The 17,186-nt window shown below is 35.7% G+C and overlaps 4 protein-coding genes across 6 annotated transcripts; all 4 read right to left on the minus strand.

The window, feature by feature from the left end:
• Positions 1 to 551: 551 nt before the first annotated feature.
• On the minus strand, positions 552 to 4,032 carry LOC122843124 (cytochrome b-245 light chain). Its single transcript, XM_044137649.1, has 6 exons — positions 3,851 to 4,032; positions 3,549 to 3,618; positions 2,817 to 2,891; positions 2,637 to 2,720; positions 2,370 to 2,451; positions 552 to 2,001 (listed from the first exon to the last, which is right to left on the minus strand). Exons 1-6 carry the CDS (start codon positions 3,906 to 3,908, stop codon positions 1,810 to 1,812), a joined length of 561 nt encoding a protein of 186 aa, XP_043993584.1. The 5' UTR covers positions 3,909 to 4,032; the 3' UTR covers positions 552 to 1,809.
• Positions 4,033 to 4,367: 335 nt separating this feature from the next.
• mvda (mevalonate (diphospho) decarboxylase a) lies at positions 4,368 to 9,890 on the minus strand. Its single transcript, XM_044137643.1, has 10 exons — positions 9,163 to 9,890; positions 8,899 to 8,969; positions 8,158 to 8,272; positions 7,902 to 8,051; positions 7,565 to 7,764; positions 6,857 to 6,931; positions 6,559 to 6,777; positions 6,042 to 6,157; positions 5,400 to 5,508; positions 4,368 to 5,305 (listed from the first exon to the last, which is right to left on the minus strand). The coding sequence occupies exons 1-10, from the start codon at positions 9,236 to 9,238 to the stop codon at positions 5,225 to 5,227; spliced, it is 1,212 nt and encodes a 403-aa protein (XP_043993578.1). The 5' UTR covers positions 9,239 to 9,890; the 3' UTR covers positions 4,368 to 5,224.
• A 685-nt stretch (positions 9,891 to 10,575) lies between these two features.
• Positions 10,576 to 14,438, minus strand: pdcd5 (programmed cell death 5). Of its 2 annotated transcripts, XM_044137712.1 has the most exons (7): positions 14,210 to 14,438; positions 14,049 to 14,136; positions 12,556 to 12,596; positions 11,765 to 11,826; positions 11,582 to 11,673; positions 11,429 to 11,500; positions 10,576 to 11,352 (listed from the first exon to the last, which is right to left on the minus strand). In XM_044137712.1, exons 2-7 carry the CDS (start codon positions 14,112 to 14,114, stop codon positions 11,305 to 11,307), a joined length of 381 nt encoding a protein of 126 aa, XP_043993647.1. In that variant the 5' UTR covers positions 14,115 to 14,136; positions 14,210 to 14,438; the 3' UTR covers positions 10,576 to 11,304. The 2 variants fall into 2 exon arrangements, with proteins under 2 accessions (XP_043993647.1, XP_043993657.1); XM_044137722.1 differs by having other exon boundaries at positions 14,049 to 14,226.
• A 247-nt stretch (positions 14,439 to 14,685) lies between these two features.
• LOC122843146 (5-hydroxyisourate hydrolase-like) lies at positions 14,686 to 16,615 on the minus strand. Of its 2 annotated transcripts, none has more exons than XM_044137702.1 (4): positions 16,512 to 16,615; positions 15,655 to 15,794; positions 15,455 to 15,590; positions 14,686 to 15,343 (listed from the first exon to the last, which is right to left on the minus strand). In XM_044137702.1, the coding sequence occupies exons 2-4, from the start codon at positions 15,783 to 15,785 to the stop codon at positions 15,254 to 15,256; spliced, it is 357 nt and encodes a 118-aa protein (XP_043993637.1). In that variant the 5' UTR covers positions 15,786 to 15,794; positions 16,512 to 16,615; the 3' UTR covers positions 14,686 to 15,253. The 2 variants fall into 2 exon arrangements, with proteins under 2 accessions (XP_043993637.1, XP_043993628.1); XM_044137693.1 differs by having other exon boundaries at positions 16,362 to 16,603.
• Between the last annotated feature and the right edge of the window lie 571 nt (positions 16,616 to 17,186).

Raw genomic sequence — 17,186 nt, forward strand, 5'->3', positions numbered from 1 at the left:
AAACCTAATCAGTGGAAATAACACTTTTCTTAGCATCACTAAGGGATGAACAGTCCTTCATGGCCATCCAGTATTATAGTGATGACCAAGCATAGCTACTTTTTCTACCTCATGGAGGCTTTATTATGCAAAATTAGGTTTCTAAACTGTCGCAAACTGTGGCAGTCAGAGTCCGGTTGTCATGAAATAGTAAAGGATTTCAGTTGTTTAGAACTACACCATGTGTCTTTTTTTCCATATTTACTGTTATTTAGAAAGAACTAAATAAACTGGTGTATGATTAGTAGTTGTCTTCAAAATACCGGTGTGAGAATGCTTCAGGGGGAAAAAAGACTCTGCTGACACAACTTCTGTTCAGCAGTGAAGGATTTTATTTCATACTGCAGCTTGTATCAGAACAACCCGATTATGAGGATATTTGGGCCAGTTGTAGAGGCCTCTAGACAGCACATAGACCATTCATAAAACAGAAGATAGAAGAAATAATACCTCAAATACTATGACTATTAACTTTTTTGCTGTTGTTTTTGTATGTAGAGTAAAATAAATTATTTCACTTTTAAATACATTAAAGCAGCTATTTTTCTTGTACCCACACTCTTTGAGCTTGAGTCCATACTGTGGAGCACAGTTTCAGTCTGAACCCTTTCAAGAACTCTGCAGAAATTTGACTGCAGAGATCAATTTATCTCTTCAAACTTTGAGTATAACTAAAATCCAGTGGAAAATACACTCTAACTTCCTACTATTTCAAACCTAGATATTTAAAAATTCTTAAACTGGAAAAGTGGCAACCAAACTGAGACATCCTTTTAGATGTAACGTAAACTAGACTGTCAGCCTTATTGAAAGAAGGAACCATTTTTTCCTGGTTGAGGTTTCCAAACAGCCTGCAACCCATTAAAGATAAACTGTGACCAGTAACACGAAATTAAGAACAAAATAAAAACCCCGTTGCATGAGCAATAAAATGACTCCAACATGCAAAACAAGTTTCACAAGCAAATCTATAAATACACTACTTCCCTCTTAAAAAGAATAATGGATCATATTTAGCTTGATTATAGACAACCAAAAAAAAAAAAAGACTTTGGAGAACAAAGGGAATTTCTGTAATACTGAAATCCAGTTGTTGCGAAAAGAGGATCTTGCAAATACCATTTCTTTAATTATTTTTTAAAGGAAACAGAAAAAACAGAAGTCTACAACCAACGATTCAAAGGAAGCAAAAGATTTATTTACAAGATAATAAAACTATGACTAACAACAAAAAACAAATAATAAAAAGGACAATATCAGCTGGAAACAGCTACTTTTATCTGAAAGTATAAATAGTACCATAAAACTGTAAACAACAATAACCCAAGGCTTTTAAACACAAACCCACAGAAATTACAGTTAAGAAACACAATTCTTCCATAAGGCGTATGCATGCTAATAAGAATTTACACAACTCAAACATAAAGCAGCATTAGGCTGTGACCTTTGCTTCATCAGACCGGTAAGCGCTAACATCTAGCATACAGTACTCCAATGTGACAATAGTTGCCATTGGTTGCAGCTACAGAATTAAATTAGCCTGCAGCATATTTTGTTCATCAAAAATAAAAATAAAAACCCTCGTCATTTATTTTCTCTGAACTATAGTTTCAGTAATCCGTGACGTAGGAAGGCTCTGCCCGCTCAGAGGCTTCAAAAAAACGTCTGAAAACGTTTTTCATCTACAGTCACTGAATCCAGAGAGCTTCCACAATGACTGTCATTTTCTGACGGAGGAGGGTGAATAATAAGGGCATAGTTCTGGACCTGTTACTCATCTGCAGTAACAGAGATGGGGTTATCATAGGCAGCTGATTCAAGGTCCTTCGCTTGTTTCCTGCGCATCTCTGGAGGAGGTCTTGGTGGTGGGTTCTGTGGAGGATTCTTGATGCTTTCTGCGACTGGCTTTCGCACTTCTTTCCGTGGAAGAATGGGCTCCCAGTGCTCACCTCGAATAGCTGCCTGGAAAGCAAGACAAAGTCAGTTAGAGTCTTTTGAGCATCTGTCTAGCTACTGAAACTTACAAATAATAGTAAGTTAGTTATTTTCTAAATCTTCTCGTTTGTAAAGCTATAAAAACTGTACTTTTAACTGCATCAACTATATACACTTTATCTTTACCTTGACCATTTTGACCTATTGAATAGTTCAGCAACATCCTTGACTGGTCAAGTTTCAAAACTCTGAGGTCATGTTGCAACCGTGGAAGGACTGAGTAACAATCTCTTCCTTATTACAATTTCCTTGTTTCTGTACTTCCTTTCTTAGAATTCACAGTTATCAAGTGGAGCCAAAATCTGACAAATAAAAAAAAAAAGTCAAAAATTTACTGCAAGGTAGATGAGACTGGCAATGCCGAGGCAGACACATCCAAGGACAGTCGCTAGCATAAAACCTCCGGGAACACAGATGCTGAAAGGGGAAAACAAAAGACAGAAGGCGATGGAATGATAAGCCTTTTGTTTAGCACGATTAAATGAAAAGGAGGAATGCTGTTTTAAAACCTGAGCAGGCCAATCCCACCAATCCATATTTAAGGTCTCCCACAAACTCATCAAGTTAGATTCCAAATGTGCATAAAACCCAAATAAACTCACGCTGCATGTAAAAATGCTCTGACGTAGTAGTTCCTGGTCAGCGGCCCAAAGGCTTTTACGCACACTGTGAAACAATACTGGCCCCTAACAGACAGTAAATAAGCATCATTTTATGATCATCACATAACATGAGTGCAAGGCAGATGAAGAAAATAGAGAGAAAACTGCAGCACTGCTTACGTTCTTTCCACACTTGTTCCTTTGGCCCTCTTGCCTCTCGGATATTCAAGCAGACACACAAACACACCAGCGGCACTGGTTTTCTGTCAAGGCTGACAACCTTCATTAATTCCTCACAACCACCAAAAGGAAGTGTGCCAGTATAACCAAAACAGTCAACAAGATAGTCATTTAAAAAATACTTATGGCAGGACATTAACTATACATCTAATGCACAACATTTTGCAGATACTGTGCCTAGCACAGATTTAGACAGTACTGTCTATAAAAATGTACACTTTTTAAACTGTATTTACTCTTAGTTGTTATTCCCCACAAACTATTTTATACATGCCTTTAATATAGTATTTTAAACCATGTCAATTTATTTTACGTGGTACAGTGACAAAGTAATTTCGAAATATAATTAGATAGATAGATAGATAGATAGATAGATAGATAGATAGATAGATAGATAGATAGATAGATAGATAGATAGATAGATAGATAGATAGATAGATAGATAGATAGATAGATAGATAGATAGATAGATAGATAGATAGATAGATAGATAGATAGATAGATAGATAGATAGATAGATAGATAGACTATGGTTCCACATTTTCTGCATACAAGGACTACATAAAACTCCTTGAAAAAAGGAAAGGAAAAAGAAAAAAAAAAAGCTATATTTTCTCCCATCATCTGAATTTTTTGAAGTGTGTTTCATTCATTGTCAGGTGTAAAGGATACACTGCATAAGCAGCAAACTCCCAGCCTCTGAACCGGCCAGCCACACCTACTATTCCTCCAGCAAGAAGAACTGAAAGAAGGAAACAGGAAGGTGAAATTAAAACAATGCACCTTCTGTGACTCCACGCCAAAAAGCCAGACTGTGTTAACATGTATTCTAATTTATCGTGAGGTTTCAGTAAATTACTTTTGCAGAAACGCGGAGAGAAAAAAAAGTCCCAACTTATATGAAGTCAATTAGTCCTCTCAAACCAAAAATTTAAAATGAGCTCAATTTATTTGAATTAAGTTTTCATACTCACTGAGCCCCGAAGCTAGAGCCTGTTCATTGGCCCACATCGCCCACTCTATCTTCCCCATTGCGACCACCTGGACTGCTGCTGAAAGTCTCCGAAGCGCTGCGGGAGGGAACGGAGCTCCACCAGGAAGAGACTGTACTTACGTGAAGAAAAGCACACAGATTTAAGGGCTGGTAGGTAGGGCTTGCGTTAACCTGTCCCTATTTCGCTCGTCATTTCCGAAAAGTTGCCTAGACAGCAGAGAGGAGGGGTTAACAGCTCCAAACTTACCGGACGACCACAACAAATGACGGGAAGAATGAGGGCTGGACAAGGAACACATTTTTTTTTTTTAATCTGTAACTTTTCTTTACCAGTAAAATGTTTTACTGCTGTTCTCTTCAATAAGGAAGATGTTTTCCTAACTTGCAGAATCGTTATTGAAGGAAGAGAGGGTTATTAGTAGCTATTGGAACAAACCAGATATACATGATATTGAAAAAAAAAAAGTATAATACATTTTAATTAATAAATGTGATAGGCCATTACTGCAAGATTTTTAATCATCTAGTCATTTTAAGAGATTTCTTTGTAAATCTCAGCAATATATACATATACTTTTTTTATTAATGCAATTATTACCTTCAGTTCTCACTATACAAAACTAGTAATGAATATTGAAACCCTTAAATGTAAGTTTCAACAATTCCATTTTATCTTTAAAAAAAACCCTGAAATGGAATATTATCCAAACTGCTATATTTGCATGAAATGTAAACAACTTTTCACCATATGGAGAATAAAACATGACATTTAAAAGTATTTCAGCACCTCAGAATCTAAAATCAAACAGAAAGTATCAAAATCAAATTGAAACAAAAAATGCCAAAAAGTACAGAGAAAAGTACAGAGATAGCTCAATTTAGTTTAAATGTCATTTAAATGCCATTTTTAAAAATAAAAATATACAGAACTTGGCCAAATTTTATTATTTGCATCAACATCGCTGAAGTTAATTAAAATAGAAAATATTTATAAAAAATACATAACATTTCAAGGAATCCAGAAGAATTAAACCTTGACTAGATTTACACTTTACAATAAAAACAAAGTATGAACTTGGTGCCAGAGTACACATTTATTTACAATGTGACTTTCTAGCTCACAACATATTCAGAAAATGTAGAGAGCTACACAGGAATTTGAGAAATGAGTGTTTTCAGATTGATGAGGATTTCTTTTTTAAAGGGACTTAATGTGTGATAAAATCTTATAAAAAACAGATTCTTTTTTTATACAAAAAATAAAAATAAAACGCTTCATCTTGTAAATTTCAGATCTCCTGAGTAAAATTTATTGCCGCTGAGCAGAATTAGCTTCTTGGGGTACAGAGGCTTCTCAGGCCGTCTTCTTTGGTAAACCTTCTGCTGAGAGGAGGTGCTCAGAAGGATCGTCAACAACACGAGGGCCTGGTCCAGCCTAAAAGGTATCACACATGATTAAATAAAATAAAAGACAAATCTTGTGTGTGCCTATTTGTTGAAAATTATTTTTTAATTGTGTTTCTTCAAACCTTTGTGCTAATTATGTAGCTGATTCCCTTCGGAACGGGCTCTAGGCCAATGTTCTGCTTCAGCTCCATGGGAAGAGCAGCACACTTGACGGGAAGACCTTTAATAAAACTAAAGATACGTAGCAAACACTTAGTGACATCATCCAGGTAACTAAAAACAAACACACCCTACTAGGTAAACATGAGCTTCAACAGGTCATATGTCACCAGTTTATTACTTTGTCATTGTTTTTGCCTGTAGAGGACCGAGAAAGTTTCCTTTTTGTGTTCTTTAATTTGAAAGAAAGAACCAGCAGAAATCTTGCAAATTAAGCTATTATCTGAATGGGTGTCGATATTGAGAAACTGTTTCAGATTGACAGTTGGGTAACATGGGCAACATCAGAACATGTTAAAAAGGGTTGCCAAATGTGGGTCATTGTGACTTATTGTAGCTTGACTTCTGATTTGCTAAAGTCATATAAACTATATAAGATCTTTTTTGGCACCACTGCAAAATAAATGCAAAAACGTCTTCTATGGGAAGCCTAAAGGGAACATTGTTCTGAAAACGTTCAAAACTAATAAAAAAAAAACTGATAAAATGACTGATAAATGAATAAATATAAAAAGTACATTTATTTGTGTTATCTGTTAACGTACTCTTCTCCGTTTCTGTCTGGGGGGAAGAAGTGCTGAACCAGCTGCACAAACTCTGGAACAAACTGCTGCAGAGTGAAGATCACAGCGTTGGGACCTGCGTCAAAACTGTAGGCCACCTACAAGAGAGCAGACAGGATGTGAAGAGCAGCTTGAGAGATGCTCTTTCCTGTTCCTCATTTCAAAAACAACCTGCAGGTTTCACATCTTCATTACACAACCGGAGAAGTTCAGCTGCAACAAATTAGGCAAATTTGTGTTTTTAAAAAAATAGACGAAGATAATGAAAATTATGCCAATGTAAAAAAAAAGGATTAGTGAGGTTAGTTTGAAAGTTTAAACTTTTACAGTTTTTAAAACTAAATATCTAGTCATATTGGTATAAGGTCTCAAATAATATGATTCCTTTAGCTTTCTGTTGTCAAAATAGTAATAAATCAATATTTGTATTCAAACTGAATTTTAACAGGTATTTTACACAATGACTTTCTCTGCTTAGGAACACTTTCCAGTTGCTCACCCTGGTCTCCCCACAGTATTTGTTATACCGATGCACCAAGTGAATGATCTGCTGGGAGACACTGCTGAGGTAGAAGATGGGTGGGTGTGTGTCAAGGCAGGTGGCATGAAACTGGTTGCTGTCCTTCATGGTCAGCTCTGCAAATGCAGGAAAATCTTTTTTTCGCACTGCTTCGATCATATCTACCATCCGACGTGGGACGACAGCGTCAGCTCGGTGCTACGGACAAACACACAAATCATGCTCAGTGTTTCAACCACTCCGATTAAAAACACAGTGTAGAACTCGAATAAAGTACCTGTAACAGTGAACTTGTTTGTACACTGGTCTGCATCCCAGAGGTGCTCCCTATTGGTTTCCGTTCAGAACTAGCCTAAAAAGAAAAAACAAAGTGTGAGGTTACTCAGCGAGAAAGAAGCCATTGCTCCACAAGAAATTTTTGGGTTTATGTTTTCTGGTCTGATGAAACTGAAGTGTTTGACCATAATAACCACACAAGCACTGAGGTGACATCTCAAGATATCAGCTGGGAAGTTGAGGCTTGAGTACACACAGGTCTTACAAACCTGTCCCATTAGACCAGCTCTGTGTGGAGGAATGGGACAAAGTTACGGCTAAATATTGTGAGAAGTTGCTCAAACTAAGACGGGTTAAAACAAAATTCTACCAAATATTCAATGTAGATTTATAAAAGATAGGTAAGGAAACAGAACTATAAAAATAAAATACTATTGTATTATCCTCATTATTCTGGCATTTATCTAACAGAACTAATTTTGATATTTCATGACTGACCTGAGAATGAAAAAAGTAAAGCCCATTTCATCAGAAATAAAGGATTATGTGTCTTTTTATACAGAATAAGTATAAAAATACCTATTTCAATATTTTTGTGAAAAGCTAAACTAATAACCACTTTATTTGTAGATATACAGATGGCAACAACAATTCACAAGAACATTTTTATGCCCTTTTATGACAGTTTAATTCTTAGAGTCGGACCTACCACTAGAACAAGAATCCTGAGCTCAGGCCAGTGACTCTCTGGCTCCACCTGCTGGGCTACACTGTCTTTCCCATCCTCTTTGCTTCCCATGATCCACTGGACAAACCCGCCATACATGCTTCTGCAGGCACTGCCTGAGCCCTGACGAGCAATCCCAGACAGCTCTCCTTCCACACCGAATGCCTGAGCCAGAGTATAAACTGCAACACAAAATGCAAAAATTACCAAAAAACACTGGTAAAAAAATAAAATAAAAATAAAATCTACCCAATTATAGTAACATAATATAGTAGTTACTTTTGTTAAGCACTATAACAGCAGAAATACACAAGCTCACCAAGACAAGCAAATCCAGCTGCTGAAGAGGCGAGTCCAGCAGCAGTGGGGAAGTTGTTAACAGAGCAAATGTGGACTTTATGAGACAATCCCACTGAATCAGTCGCCCGAGCGTCTCCATCATTACGTCTCTTCCTCGCTAATCGTCTGACTAAGTAGAAGAATAAAAATGAATGGACAATAGCCTTTGCTTTACTAGAATAAAATTTCTGTACTCTACAGTTTTCAAGAGGAAAACCTAAGCAGACATGACTTACTTTCCCTCAGACAGGACTGCAGCCTTTGATGGGTAATGTCCTCCTCTTTGCCATTGAGCCACAGTCTATCCTCCTGAAAGGATCGGCTGATTGCAACTGTTGTTGTCGTTTTCAACTGAGCAAAGGAAATAATGCCAGACAGGTTTATACCAAACAGCATTTAATTACTGATGTCATAAATGATCATCATGTACTCCAATTTACACAACTCAGTGTCCAAAAGAAAAGCAAGGTAAATTTTTTTCTAAGTTAAAAAAATTAACTTAGAAAAAAAAGACACTTTTGACCTTCAAAAGTGTACAAAGAAAAGTTTATAGATCAAGTCAGTCACACATTTTAACACTGAAGGGTTATAGTTCAAAAACATGAAATACAACAGGCATCCAAAAAGGGAAATGGGATGGTTAGATAATCTTACATCATGAATCAAGCTGGCATGGTCCCATTGTTTTTCACGCAATGTAAAACTTAAAGAATAATATAAATGCTTTTGTAATCAGTTGTTACTACTCTTGTTTGTTTTAAAATGTATTGCTTATTCTGTATTACTAATATTGCTGCCAAATTTTCTTTGTATATACAAAAATCTTAATATATAAAACACATTGCGCAAAATTTTTACTCCATGTCTGCTTGTTTATTAATACTTACTAAAGTATGTATTAATGAGCAGAGTTAAAAATTGCAAGGAGGCCTAAGTTTTGTCATTCATTAGCTGCAATCAGAAGCAATTTTCCCAACCTGATCTTGATGCAAAGTCACGCTCAAAGATGAATTGATGGGTAAAATTAAATCTTCATCCCTCTTCCCCCCTGCAATATAAGGTAGTCAATTTAGTAACAGGTGAGTTAAAGACTATAAAGGATCATTTTCACTCAAATGATCACAAATATGGAGTTTTTAAACCACCATAAAAAGATAATGTAATGTAATGGATGTTTTAGCTGTTTCACGACTATTACAAAACAATTGAGGTTAAATCAAACAAGTCCAGGCGGTACTCACAGTATTTAATGACAGCTATATTCACTGGAGCGGTGCACGTAACAATACTCGGTTTGTCCATGCTGTCTTCAGGCATAGTTCTGTCTGTCGAGCCGGTTTTTGGGCTACCTTCAAACTTAACCTCCTCTGTACGAAGGGTTTCGTGTGTTTAGCATGATCTCTGTTGCTAATCCAAGCACGCCGTAGCTTTTTCCTAGCAAGCTCTTCTGATTGGCTGATCATAAACATGTGGCTTTACCTTCCACCAATCACATGGAACTTCATTGACGTAAAAGTCCAACTGACCAATGAGCAAGCATCTGACCACGGTCATGCAGAAGTGGAGCAAGGACACACGCCTACTCAGAGACTGGGACGTTTTACTGTAGCAAACTAGTACATTTTCAAAAAGGAGCCTACAGGTTACAGCCTGATAAATATCACCAAAAAGTTATTATATTTTAGTGATTCAATTGAATTCAAAAGGCCATGATATAAAGTATTTTTATTGGCTTTATTTTTCTTTTCTTAAAACAGAATTTGAGTTTTTAAGTAGATTTTAAGTAATCGGCCAAATTAACAAAAAATGCCCTTGTTTGCTTTTAACAACTTAAAAAATAACTTTTTGTTTTATTATTTTACAAATCTTTCATTTTAAGTTAACTTCATATTAACTGCATCTGTGATCACTTCTAATTCAGCACCTTGTAACCATTTAGTAAAGACTATTTTTGTTTAATATTATACAATGTTAGACAGGAAAACAGAAATGTAACTTCTACGATAAACGTACATTAGCACGTGTCCAAGGAAAGCCAGTGCTTTTCTGCTATTTCCGGCGTCGACCGGAAGTAGGACCCATAATGGTTTCTTTCTAACAGGAATAAGGTGGATAAAGGTGATACAAATTACAGTACCCTGAATCTTATCTGGTGAACTCCTGTGTTCACGTTTCACTGCTGAACAAGTTCTAGAAACGTTTTTTTTTTTTTTTTTTTCAAATGACCAGCAACACAACTGATTCGCAAGAGGTATCAAAAAACAGATTGGGAGGACTCCAATCTTATTGCTGATTTAACCACAGAAGAAGAAATGCCTCAAGCTGAAAGGGAGTCTTTTCTGTCAAAAAATGAAAAAATAACCTCAGAAGCATTCAAATACTGTATGACATGATGATAAAACAAAATGTCATGAAGATGTAACACTACTCTTCTGCATTAAAGGCCAGTAAAATATGGGATCAAGTCATGTGTGACCTGCGATGCCAAAACCAACTATGCTTGGAAGATGCTAATCAACAGTAAGGACAGGAAGCCAGGCATCATCCTAAACAATTGCAATAAAGGAGATGAGGACAACTTAGATGAGGTGATTGCAACATACAGGAACAAAAAAAACCTTTTAAATCTAATAAATTACAAGGAGATAAAGATAGACATTTGTTCACGTTTTTTATTTTCAACACTTTTTGGATACATTGGCAATCTGTTAACTCTGGCTTTGGAAATTAAACCGAAACTTGAAAATATCCTGGTTCCAACTTCCTGTGCAATTAAATGAAACAGATTAATTTGCATAAATTCTTAAATGAACCATGGTTATACTTGAAGTTGGAAAAAAAAGTTTTAATGTATAAGGCTTTTTTTGTATTACTATTTTTAATGAAAACTTTAGAAACACAAGTCAGCAACAAGAAAACAATGCAAGAGAAATGTTCAAACCTAATAGGACGTTGGGTCTGAATAATAATAATAATAATAATAAAAAAAATTGATTGCAGAACAGTTCAGATAAAATGAATGTCTTGCATCCTATGTTTGCAAAACAGAGTTTAACCATAAGGAGGGAAATAAAAAGAACAGAACTGTTGTGAGGAGGAGTCAGACAGTGCCATCAGCTATCATGGGTACAACAAAAACTGTACAAGCCTGCAAAAACCTTTGTGAACACTGTGTGCTTCCTTTAAATCCCCCTCAGCGCAGGAGAATATTAACCTAACATCCTTGTTCTTCTGTTTTGTTGTCTCCATTCCAAGGACACAGAAGGTATTGTGGCATCCCAGGAATTTGATGAGAACACACGAGTCAGAGATCCTTTCAGAATCCCAGCAATGCATTTCACCTCCCAGAATTTTTTGCCTCATCCCAGTGCTTCGGTCTAAACTCAGTAATCATCCTCGTCGTCTGAGTCCATCACCCTCCGTCTGTTGAACTGGCACAAAGCGCAGTGTGAGGTGAGATGGACAGAAACTGAATCGATGGTTTTAAGACATTTCAGGGTAACTTACTTTAACAGTGGTCTTTTTCTCCATTTGCTGACTGACTTTTTCTAGGATCTCTATTAAGCCGGACTCAGAAATCTGAAAAGAAAAAGGTTTGCTCGTAATTCTGCCATGGAGATGACAAAAAGCACAGTTTAGTTTTTTTTTTTTCTGTCTTACCTTTCCTCCTAGCTTTCCAAATCGAGCCATCTGAATCAGATAGTTCTCGACCGCATTTGCCTTCTCTGGCTTCACCAATGCAAGATTGCTTACTGGAAAACAAAAAAAAAAAAACAATAAAAATGTGTGTAACGGTATGCAAAATATGCATTTAGTAAAATCTAAATTTGAGTGTGCTTTTACATCTTGCTCGAGCAGACTGGTCCAGGACTTGAGCCAATATCGAGTTCCTCATTTCAGTTTCTCTGTAAATAAACAAAAATAACATTTCCACATTGGTCCAGCTGAAAGCAGCTACAAACAAAAACTAAATGAAAATAATTTTAAGCAAAAATACACCAGAACACCTGTACAGACACACAGGTGCAATGACAAATAATACACTCATGGCTGAATATTTACAGGATTTATATAACTCAAGAAACCTGATGTTTAAGCTGATGGTTGACAAAGTTCTGCAGCGCGCATAGCCAAAGTACAATAAAGTTATTATAAACAATGATTAGCATGTGCCTGTCACTTTAAATAAAATTAGTGTTAATTTATTCTGAAGTGCAATAAATAACACTCATGTTCTTGAAGTTGTTTTATTTAATTATCAGCAAGGGGAAAGAAAGGTTCAGAAAACTAAGCGGTTTGTTCAACTTTTAAAGGACAAATAATAATGATGGTATAAAATGCTGCGTTATCACTATTACTTTGAGAAATATCTAACATTGCTTAAGTGCTAAGTGCGTACTGAGCCGCTCCAATCTTCTGTCTTAAAGGAATTCTAAACTGTGGACAGGTTAGAATGATCAACTGTTTTAGTTTTTAATGTATTGATCAGAAGTCCAATTCAATACTTGATTGAGATCAGCTCAGAAAATCCCAAACAATAACTGTCTTGTATGAGAGGAAGGAACCGTACAACTAAAGGAAAAAAATACTAAATCACTTTAGCTTCATGATTTTAAATATCCCAGGAGCCTTACCTTTGTTTCGCTTCTTCACCATGCTGATTATTTGAAGCATCCTGAAAACAGACAGCACAGCTTTACTCTATTAATTCTGCACTAATATTACAGAACATAGCCTAAATGTTTACAGTTCTTCTTAAATACGTTACTTTAGGATTTCTGCTAAATTTGTGCAAATAAGATAATGAATCATCCTGCAAACCACACGTCAATGAGCCCCAGATACATTTTATTGTCAAATCAAGTTTGTTTGTATAGTACATTTCAACAATGCTGGCATTTAGTCAAATAATCAAGAATAATCATTATCAAATATGCATTATTATTCAATGTTCCAATTATTACTAATCAAAGGCCACTCTAAATAGATGAGTTTTAGTCTTGAATTGTATTGTGTTAATACAGATGCACCGATTACATTTACTGATCTCTGGTTTCCTTCAGAGATCCACAACTAGTTGTGACAATAGACTTAATTTGATAAACATTTATTTCATATGTAAAACCAACTTTATAAAACAATAGTTTTACAAAGTTTGTGTAAAGTTTTTTATAAGTTTTTTATACATTTAAATAAAACATGACATAGACATTGCCATGCTGTTAAGGGTTAAATACATTTTGACCTATGCTAGTTGGCAGAGCGCTAGCTCAGTCCACAAAAACAGTAATTTCTGCGCAATAAGCGATGTTCAGCTAATAAAATACCACTTCAGATGGGAATTATATACTGTAAAGAGCTCAAATTTCTAACAAGATACAACATTTTTGAATAATTATTAGTTTTCCATATAACAAATTAAACCAAACTCGAGCTTTAGATGTACAAACTAATGTCTGCACTGGTACTTTTCAGTGAGTTTTACTGTTACCAAATTTTCCTAAAATCCACTAAGTGTTTACATTCATAAAAATAACTGATCAGTTGCCTTATGTGATGTCACACGAGACGAATCTGTGCAAGTTTAATTTGGTAAATTTTATTCTGATTACGTATTGATTTCCAATAGGATAGCTAACCAAATAGGAAAAAAATAAACAATGCTATAATATTCTATATATTTTGTTAACTGATTACACACAAAAAAGTCTGGCTTGTAAGTTTAAACATTTATTAAAAGCTTCCGATCGAATAATGAATGTCAAAATACTTTACCAACTTTAATCCAACACTTAACGGTTGTATTATTAAACGATAAAAAACACTATTTTTACAAGTCGACCAGTTTTAGTAGTTTCAGATTTCAGGGGGTGTGCGCTGACACAACACAAAGCTAACGATGACATGTTGCTATGCATCTGATTAGCCCGACCACGGGAGGAAAGTTTTACACTTTGCTCGGACTTCATTTTTTTTGCGTTATCTGGTAATTGGGAAAACGACCCTGTAATCAGATGGTTTTCAGTGTTTATGATAGATTGCTACATTGTTAGCAATAAAAGGGCTGAATCCAGCATCTCCTTATAAGGGGCCTCCAACACGTTTCCAGCTCCTGTTCAGTCCTTACCCCTTGCTTCGCCTGCAGTTCCGCCATCCTCTGCCGCCTTATCGCCTCTAATTCTTCGTCTGCCATTATTATTCACGGTAACGTTCTCCTTCAGATATAAAACAAGATAAGATACTGTACCCGAAATGCACACAATACTCAAATCAGAGACAAGGCCCTACCTTAGCACAGCCCCAGATAGTCGAGAGCAGATCACACAGATTATGCGCTCAGGCGAAAGCAATGGAACACAGATGGAGGGTCAATGAAGCTGCTGAATCGAGTTTTCTATTTGAAACTCACCTCAGTTAAAAGTAATAAAAAAGAAAAAGAAAAAAAGAGAGACTTTACATGAAGGAATATAAGCTTCCAGGTGAGGACTGATCCTGTCTTGTTCAGCTATATGTGGTTGTTGTGTGTGTTTCATCAATTAATGATGACATAGTTCATTATTGTGGCATTTAGCAAATATAAATATTTTTTGGTAATTCTGACTGACCTAAAACGAAAACTTTGGTTAAAAAAATTCTAAGAATCATGTATTTAACTTTAGAAAGTGATCTTTTTTATTGTGTTAACCTCTGAATCAAATATGTAAAAAAAACTTTCATTCCTTATAACTATAACTGATAACATTTCCAGATCCAAATAAAAACACTATGTTTTCAAGAATTTATTTGCAGAAAATTAAAAGGGTTAATGACAAAAATACAATGCTTGCAGTGTGACTTTAAATACTGAAAAAAAGTTAGTTTTACTTTTTAAAATGCACAACACTGAAGAAAAAAATGACGAGGCATTTTCATTGTGAATGAATCTATTAAAGTAAACATGTTACATTATGTAAATTATGCATAGTTTATATGCAGAATTATATACATTGTGCATAATTTACATAATGTGACACTATTGAGATGTAAATTGTGATTAATTAACACTGTTAATAATCACATAATTGCAAGCTAATCATAAAATCAGTAGAATAAACACCAAAGTTTAACATTAACTCATACTGGTGTTTGCACCAGTAAGACTAAAGAATAGTTTTGTGGTAATACATATAATCATTTATTTTAATGTTGTAGTGCTAATTTCTTCAAGGAAAATAAACAAATATTTCGCCAGTAGTGCTGCCAAGAGGGTCATTAGTGGAGTTGCCGATGCTTTTTTTCAGTCAGATAGTGATAAGTTGATAGAAGGTTCTAGACGTTAACGACAGATGCTCTCTAGCTCCCCCTATATGTGCTGAAGGAGAAACGACTCACAAGCAGCGCCACATGATACCTCTGGCCTGGATCAGTTATAGTGAAAACAATCTGGGTGGAAAAAGCAGAGATAAGCCACTTACGTACAGCTCTGTCAGTGAGGTTACAAATGTTCACATAGTCATAGGAGTTGTGATTGAACTATGGCTGGCATTTTCTCACCTCAACGTAGGGATAAAAGGAGGTCTGTCCCATACTGGCCCAGTACTGACCAGTCTCAAAGTACAATTTGTAGACAGCAGGTACAAACTGCTGTTGTGTGATCAGTCCTGGACATCGCCCATCACTGTTAGTTGTCCTGTTGAGAAACAATAAGCCTTTAGATGTGTGAATGGATATAAGATCTATATGAATGGTATTACCCAGAGGTTATCAGATGCCAGACATTGGTTGAAGGGTCTTGTTGGTAAAGTTTGATGGTCATGTTTGATCCTGGGACTCCCAGTGCAGTGTTCAGCACATGGGTGGTTAGAGGACTGGGTGAGCCTGACATAGTTGTGATCTACAGCAACAGAAATTAAGACTTAATGCAGATGTAATGTTAAAACCAATTCTAAGAATAATGTATCTAAATCAGTCAATTCTTTTGCAGTCCATTTGCTCAAAATGGGTGAAAACTGTAATCGAATTGTCTTCCTTCACATATTAACTGGGGGAAATTAAGAGACTGGAGAAACATGTAATAGATGCAAAACCAAACTTTAACTTTTAAAGAATCTCTAGACCTAGTTTTTTTCTTTATACTGAACATTAAATGTTGTCTGTTGGCTGCTAAAATTTGAGACACTTGAGGTGAACAACAAAGACACTTCAGACGAAAAAATAATTTATTTAGATCACATGATCTGCAACGTTAGTCACTCTCAACTTCATTTACATTTTAATATTAGCCTAAGACCATAAACGAGTGGACAGTTTAACTAACACTAATTTAATAAAATTATTGCATCAAAATAGTCTTTTTTACTGTATTTTTAATCTCACCCAAAGCTCATAATAATGGCTTACATAATATGTTAAACAGTAAGTATAAATTGAGATAAACTTTTATAAAAAGCTCTCTGCTTACCCGTCTTTCAGAGACAATGTGACTCTTCAGCTGCTGCAGCCTGAATTCGCTCATGTTCACTTATAAATAATGTGACGTGGTTCTGCAGTTTTTACTGTTATGTTTAACTTAAATTTATAGTTTGATGAAAATAATCAAAATTGTACTCACAATATGCCTGTAAAATCCTTCATACAGTCCCTCTCGGTCAGCACGGCTTTCAGTACACAGAACCTATCTTATGTCAACAACAGGCCTGTTGTGCAAGAATTTCCTTTGGCCACAGTTTTAGTTCAGCTCTTTGAACTTATATGAGGCATGGCAGAGCACAGTCGGTTTTGCTCTGATAGATAATTTAGCAAAACAGTTGTTTAATGAATTCTACCTATGTATTAAGGACTATTATGTAAAATGAACTTTTTTGAGCTCCTCCTTGGCACTGCAGTCTCCGAGCCAAACTTCATCCTATCTAGATCTTGACATTTGTGAACAAATCTCTTCATTGTAATTTTAAAGCAGTAATGTGAAGCACTGACCATGTAAACTGTCAGAAAACGGCCTTCAAGGGGGACGGGACTCTCATTTGAGACTTTTCAAGCTTCTTTCAGCTCCATCTTCAGTTTCTCAATGGCAATATTTTAACTGATGAGAGTCAAAGAGTGACATAAACCCACAGCTGGTGAAGGCCATTAAGTTGCTCCGTGCAGATTTCTCTCAGCTACATGGATCTATGCTGTACGCTGATGATAAAAACAACAGAGCTGTAAAAATATACAGATTAAAAAACATATCTGTTTCTATGATGCTTGGTGCCAAGATTATGTATTATCACACAAAGTTTTCAGA

Source organism: Gambusia affinis, linkage group LG02 (assembly GCF_019740435.1).
Source record: "Gambusia affinis linkage group LG02, SWU_Gaff_1.0, whole genome shotgun sequence".
NCBI lineage: Eukaryota > Metazoa > Chordata > Actinopteri > Cyprinodontiformes > Poeciliidae > Gambusia > Gambusia affinis.